The sequence below is a fragment of the Arvicanthis niloticus genome, chromosome 2 (genome assembly GCF_011762505.2).
Source record: "Arvicanthis niloticus isolate mArvNil1 chromosome 2, mArvNil1.pat.X, whole genome shotgun sequence".
Classification (NCBI taxonomy): domain Eukaryota; kingdom Metazoa; phylum Chordata; class Mammalia; order Rodentia; family Muridae; genus Arvicanthis; species Arvicanthis niloticus.
In genome coordinates, this window is record NC_047659.1 from 63,649,409 (window position 1) to 63,656,637 (window position 7,229).

Genomic DNA, 7,229 nt, shown 5'->3' on the forward strand with positions numbered 1-7,229 from the left:
AGTAGTGGATATGCATCATGATACATTTTTCCAAGGCCACAAAAGTATACCACCACAAATGAGTATCAGTTTAAGCTATGAATCATGAATGAAAATAATGCTATTATGAACTAATCAGTTGTTTTAAAGCCTAACCATTGTGATATGGGATACTGACATTGGGTAGTATGCTTTAAATGTCCCCTAAATTTCATGTATTAGAAACTGTGACACATTTGAGAGGTGAGAGAGTTACAAGTCAATGAATGAGTAAATGCTCTAAAACCTAGAATTGCATTGTGAATGGATTCCTAATAAAAGCAAGAAAGAATATGTAGCACAAGTCATTATGATAGCACTATAATGTGGATGAACCCCTTACATCATGCCAGATACACAGTGTATGAATCTTATATTGTTATTGTTTGGGGTTTTTTGTTGTTTTGTTTTGTTTTTGCCTTTATTAAAAATGTAAGGGACTTGGGAGGTGATTGTCTGTGTTTGAGTTTTATTTGTTTCTGTAGAACTGAGTGGTCCTCAAATCAGAAAAGCAACACCCATTCAGATTCATATCTGTGAGCACCCATTCATGGTCTCAGCACTAGCAACATATCCTCCAGAAAGCCTACTCTACTATACATGCCTCAGCAAGTTATGCCTGGAAGTTCACTCCATTCTATGAGTCTAACCCTCATAGTAGCTTTGTTGGCAAATGTTTTATACATGATAAACCACTCCTGTGTAAAATGCTACAGATGATCCTGTGTTATTAAATAAGAATCCTGGCTGGAGAACAAAACTTATCTTAATGTCTCCATTTCAATTTATTAGCAAGAATCAAAAGTGGACAATGTTGTAATCCATAAAGAGACCTCTTTTTTAAAATGAATTTATTCTCGAGTGTCAAATGGACACAATGGTCATTTGTTTAGTAAATATTTGTGCTATACCAAGTCTAGATGTTAGAAAAGTGGTAGTGTATGAAACAGACAGTGCCTCTACTTTTACAGAATTTATAAACCAATTAAAATACTCAGGTAGCTAAATGTTATTGAGAAAACATTAAAGTTGTGTATAGTGACTTAAATGATGAAGAATGGCTTTACATGAGCACTGAAGGAAATTGAAGGAAGTGGGACCCTAACTACAGAATAAATGGAGCTCAGAATACAGCCTTTTGTTCCACATTTTATAAAGAATTAAGAGTTTTTAATTGCCATCAGTTTTGCTATGAAAAAGTGTAGCCCAATAAATTATTTAATAATGTAATATTTTAATCACCAAATATATTATTTCTCAAAATGTATACATAGACATAGAGCATTTGCTTTGATACATCCAGAAAAGTATACCACAAATGAAGGCATGTCTGTCAACAACAGCCCTTCAGCCTTAAACTACTGGTGCTGTGTCCTTGGAATATATTCTTCAATAAGAACCCTAGTCAACTTTGATAGTACACTGAAGCTGCACAGCAAATGAGCAAAGAATAAATCTAAGGGGGTTATTTTTATAATCATATTTAAAGCATATCATTTTTTAGAGAGCTTGACATCCTGACAACACACTTTAGTATATGCTATCTACTATGCTCGAAATCTTAAGAGTGATGATTTTTCCCCTAAACCATTTGAAAGATAGTTGATTTATGTTACGTGATTCATTATTTCTCAATTTAAATCAACTTTGACACAGAGTTTCTTCATAGCATTTTTTACCTCTGTATTTCTGAGGGTATAAATTAGGGGGTTCAGCATAGGAGTAATCATGGTATAAAATACAGCCACTGCTTTATCAATAGAGAAGGTCATTACTGGGCGCAGATACACAAATATGCAAGGCACAAAGAATAAGATGACCACAGTAATGTGAGAAACACAGGTGGAGAGGGCTTTGCGCCTTCCCTCCTTGCTGTGAGACTTCAGAGCATTGAGGATAACTATATAAGAGATCATCAGAAGTAGAAAGTTTAACAGGCAGATAAAGCCACTGTTGGCAGCAACAAAGAGACCCAGGTTGTGTGTGTCCATACAGACAAGTTTCAGCAAAGGGGTCAGGTCACACATAAAGTGGTCTATGACATTGGGACCACAGAAAGGTAGCCAGACTGTAAAAAGGATCTGAATAGTTGCATGAATAAAGCCTCCAGCCCAGGCCACCCCCACCAAGAGGCCACACACAAATCTGTTCATGATGATCGTGTAGCGCAGGGGTTTACAGATGGCCACATAGCGGTCGTAGGCCATCACTGTGAGAAGAATAATCTCAGCAGCCCCAAAAAAATGCTCAGCAAAGACTTGAGTCATGCATCCACTGAAAGAAATGGTTTTCCTCACAGACAGAGAGTCTGCCAGCATCTTAGGAGTCATGGATGAAGAGCAGCAGCCATCTATCAGAGACAGGAAAGAGAGGAAGAAATACATCGGAGATCCCAGGGACCTGCTGCTGCTGAAGATGGTGACCATGATAAGCAGGTTGCCAACCAAGGTGAGCAGATAGACAATGAAAAATATGACAAATGCAAGTATTTGAAGCTCCATGTTCTGAGTCAAGCCCACAAGGATGAATTCAGTGATATTATTCATCTTCTCTATTGATTCAGCTCATCTGACAGATGAATGTCCTAAAAATAAATGATATACTTAAAGTCTGGCTGCCTCCATTCTTGTGCCTTTACACAAAAACAGAAGCATGCTCTAGTAGGAGGCCCCATATTCACTCATATTTGCAAACAACTGATGGAATTTAGTGGGTAATTTTTAAAAAGCACATGTAGTTGGAAGTGGGACCTATTGAGAAGGATATGGGAGAAACTGAGATACACATGGTCAGATTTCATTGTATACATGTATAAAATTCTCGAGAAAAAAATAAAACAAGTACAATGTCATAACAATTATTTCATTCTTATACACATGTAACAGTGAAAATATGCTTATTTTACTTATAATTTCCTCATATGTTTTCAATTATTTAAGTTTATAGAAAGTGTTATTCATGAAAATTTAAAAACCAACCCATGGTGTGGCCATATATGTAGCACATAAAAGCTATATAAAAATCCATGCATTTTACCTGAAAGTATGTCAACATATGAGAGAAAAATCCACTTTTTCTAGCTTTATGCCCCATAAAAGACTCAAGGACATTCAGAGATTCTTTCATGAGACATCCTTTTTCTTGCTTTATTTGTGTAGAAGCTTCTTGGTATCTTCAGTATATAAGCTCAGAGATCATGATAAATATCCATTACTGAAATTGTCTCATGTTATCTATCAATATTCAGCAATAAGGTCCTTGAAGAAAAAATTCTTGCTTACTGCATTCTACATTCTAGTCACATTTATTTTTAGTATAGTCCTAATAGTGTCCAAAACATAAATACCCAAAGCATTTAATCAAAAAGCAAGAAAAAAAGGCAAGAAAGAAAGTGTAAGGGAGGAAAGGAAAAGTAAATTTTAAAATGTATTTAAAAAAAAAGAATGATTAGTGAACTTAAAGCTCCCTGAATCTATTATTTTAAATACATAAAATTTTATATTTTAGTTTTAAATCTATCAACATAAGGACAAATATACCTAATTTAGAATTATTGTAAAAATTAAAATTGTGTTTGATTTACTATTATTTTGTTGTATAATGGAAATATTAATAGCACTTGCTCTTTAAAAAAGTCTTTGTGTCTAAAGGATAAATATGAAAATATAGTCTAATCAAGGGATGTGACCAAGACAGAAAAGAATGAAAGTAAAAAATAAAGTCCATCACACTAAAAGTAGGAAAAGTATCCCTTCCAATAAAAATAAAGAGCATCCTTTACAATAAAAATAACTTTGACTTATTTTTCTTCTTATATTGAAGTTATGCATTTCTGAACTCATTTGTTAAAGCCACATGCCAATTCTTCCACCTGGCTACTGTGTTAAAGGTGAAGGTTAAGCCAAGTTTACTATTCAGATAAGTGTTTAGCTTGTGTTTGTATCTACAGAGCTGGCCTAGAAGCTGTAAAACACTTGCAAGCAGTGCAAGTAATGTGCATGGAACAGGGACAGAGAAAGAATAAATGAAGCAAAGAAAACAAAGAGTAAAAATAGAAGAAGAGAGAAAAGAGGGAAAGTAAAATAGAGAAAAGAGAACACATGAAGAAGAAAATTAGGAGAGAATAAAGAGTTAATCTGAGAAAGATTCTTCTATACTTTGTGTGTGTGTGTGTGTGTGTGTGTATGTGTGTGTGTGTATGTATGTGTGTGTATGTGTGTGTATGTATATGTGTGTGTATATGTGTGTGTGTGTGTGTATGTGTGTGTGTGTGTATGTGTGTGTGTGTGTGTGTGTGTGTGTGTGTGTGTGTGTGTGTGTAGGGAGATCAGAGGACAGCTTTGTGGAGTAAATTCACATCTACCTTCCACCTTTACATGGGTTCCAGGGATCAAACTCAGGTTGCCAGATTTGCATCTTACCAAACTAAATTTCATTCTTAAGTAGATAATATCTCAAACAACTTTTGTACTTTAAACCCAAAGTTTTATCAAATTTGATAGTTATGGATTTTAGGATTAACACCAGAAAGAAACATCAGCAATTAAGTACCATAGGTCATTCTAACAGACTAGAAAGGAAAGCGTTCAGTTTGCACAATTCCATACAGAGTTAAAAACAACCTTACCATCAGTTATAGATGCAATAATACGTAAAATAAAACTTTAGCATTCTATTTTGTTCACTATTCTATAAGAATTTGCCTCACTGAAACATATGTGCAGACAAAGTAATTGTCATGTTGATTTACTACTTTAGAAAACACTGTTTCTGTTAAAAAAAAATACCATGAAATAAAATTTGAAAATAAGATGGGAATGTATGCTTATCTTACTTACCAACATTTATGCTCTCTGCAGGTATGAGACTTCTCAGTCCATGATGAAAAGTACAAGATAATAGATTCTGTGGCTCTGTGTTTAAATACATTTTATTCATATTTTTGAGATTATAATTTAATTATATTTTCTCTTTCCTTTTTTTCCCCTACAGGCCTTCCCTTAAACCCCACTCCACTCTCCTTTAAATTCATGGCCACTGATTTTGAAAAGACAGGGATGGTTCCAGCCGCAATGATCTACCTGGTCCTCTGTGAGACTCAGAGAAGTCATAAAATTTACCTAAACCATATCCATTCTTTTGCCCAATAGTCTTGACTTGGACATTAGGGATTATGTCATCATTTTTAAAGCTAGTGAAGTAAGACTGATTCCCATGTATCAGCAGCTGGTATAACATTTCATGGGTGAGAAGCGTCTTCAGTCAATGTTTCCATGAATCCACTTAGACTCTTAGAGCATCAGTGGGAAGCTTAGAGCAGCATAGTTAGTCTGTAAGTCAGATTTTTTTGCTCTCAGAATTCCAGTTGTAACTGTATAGTGTGATTGAGAGGACAGGTACTACCTTTGGTATGGAAGTCCTATCAACATGCACTCATAATTGCTTAAATTTTTAGAATATAAATACATGAATTTTATACTAGCAGTAACTCCACCCTACGCCATTTTCACAGGGGAAGAGCAATTAATTGCAAGTGTTAGTGCCAAAATGTCAACCACTTATCCCATCCTCTTATTGTCCCTTTGAAGGTGAATAAGACTGGTTGGGAGTTCATCTATAGCATGGAGTTGATAATCAACCCTCAGTCAGAACCTGGATCATTTACCCCTCCAGATGGTCTTCAGTAAATGTTATTTAAATAGCTAAATGTGACTGCGGTGTGAGTAACCAGCTGCTTTTGGTCAGAGCCCAGGCTGACTTCTCACAGGAGAAGGGGGATTAATGATTGTTATTGTGACTGATTGATATTGTCAGCCTGACTGGCAATACAGGTCTGGAGAAGGGAGGTAATAGTACCATGTGAGGAACTCATAAGGGATAAATAAAATGACACAGAAGCAAACTGTCTAAATACCTATATTCATACTCATAGACAAAGTGGTTCCTGGTTTTTTAATTAATTTATTAATTATTAATTAATTTATTTGTGGGTTCACTTTACATCCTGATCCCAGCCCCACCTCCCTCCTCTCTTTCCAGTCCCACCTTTACAAATCCCTCCCTCTTATTATCTTCTCCCCTTCTCCTCAGAGAAAGAAAAACTCCCACTAAATACCACCCTGCCCTGACACATCTAGCCCCAACAGGACTAAGCACATCCTTTCTCACTCAAGTTTAACCAGGCAGTCCAGCTAGGGGAAGGAAATCCAATGGCAGGCAGCAGAATCAGAGACAGACCCTGCTCCAATTGTTAGGGGACCCACATGAAGACCAAGCTACACATCTACTACAAATGTGTAGCAGGGGGCTTAGGTCTAGCCCCTGCATGCCCTTTAGTTGGTTGTTCAGTCTCTGTGAACCCCCATGGGCCCAGATTAATTGACACTATAGGTCTTTTGTGGTGTCCTTGACCCCTCTAGCCTGTTCAGTCCTATCCCCCACTTTTCTACAAGACTCCCTATACTCTGCCCAATTTTTGGCTATAGGTTTCTGCATCTGTTTCTATTAGCTGCTAGAAGTCTATCAGGAAACAGTTATGCTAGGCTCCTGTCTACATATTATAAATGTTTTTAAGTAACTACAAAAAAATGTTTTCAGTTACCTTTTCAAAAATCCTTAGTGTTGTTTATTCCTCCCCTACCTGTCGTTATGTATTGCCCTCCTTTCTGTTTTCCAGTTAAACCCATACCTTATTTTCTCCTTCATATTATTTCCCTCTCTAAAGTCCCTTCTCTCCCTCTCCTGCATGTTCCCTTTTTACTTCCCTGGTTTCTGTGGTTACTTCAGATTACATAACCATATCTGAGAGACTGTGTGACATTTGCTTTCTGAGTCAGGGTTACCTCACTTGGTATATTTTTCAGTTCCATACATTTTCTTACAAATGTCATTATGACATTTTCTTTAAAGATGAAGAGAATTATTACTAATCCAATAGTTGAAGAAAATTTAAGTTCTTTTCATTTCCTAGCTATGTAAGTAAAATGGAAATGAACATGCCTGAGGAGGTATCTGTAAGATAAGCTATTGAGTCCTTTGAATATATGCCAAGGAATGGTGTAGCTGGGTCACATAATAGATCTACTTTTAGCTTTTTGAGTATATCCCAAGCTGATTTCCAAAGTTACAATCCCACCAACATTTAATGAGAGTTCTATTTTCTCACATTCTTGCCAGCATTTTTTCATACACATTTTACTGAAACTAAAGTT

General features: G+C 36.0%; 1 protein-coding gene across 1 annotated transcript; it reads right to left on the bottom strand.

The window, feature by feature from the left end:
- Positions 1-906: 906 nt before the first annotated feature.
- LOC117703718 (olfactory receptor 4C46-like) lies at positions 907-5,439 on the bottom strand. Its single transcript, XM_034495517.2, has 2 exons — positions 4,857-5,439; positions 907-2,602 (listed from the first exon to the last, which is right to left on the bottom strand). Exon 2 carries the CDS (start codon positions 2,562-2,564, stop codon positions 1,650-1,652), a length of 915 nt encoding a protein of 304 aa, XP_034351408.1. The 5' UTR covers positions 2,565-2,602; positions 4,857-5,439; the 3' UTR covers positions 907-1,649.
- Positions 5,440-7,229: the final 1,790 nt, after the last annotated feature.

Bases quoted from the DNA above. Each gene is read 5' to 3' on its own strand.
- LOC117703718 (XM_034495517.2), bottom strand. From the start codon at position 2,564: ATGAATAATATCACTGAATTCATCCTTGTGGGCTTGACTCAGAACATG.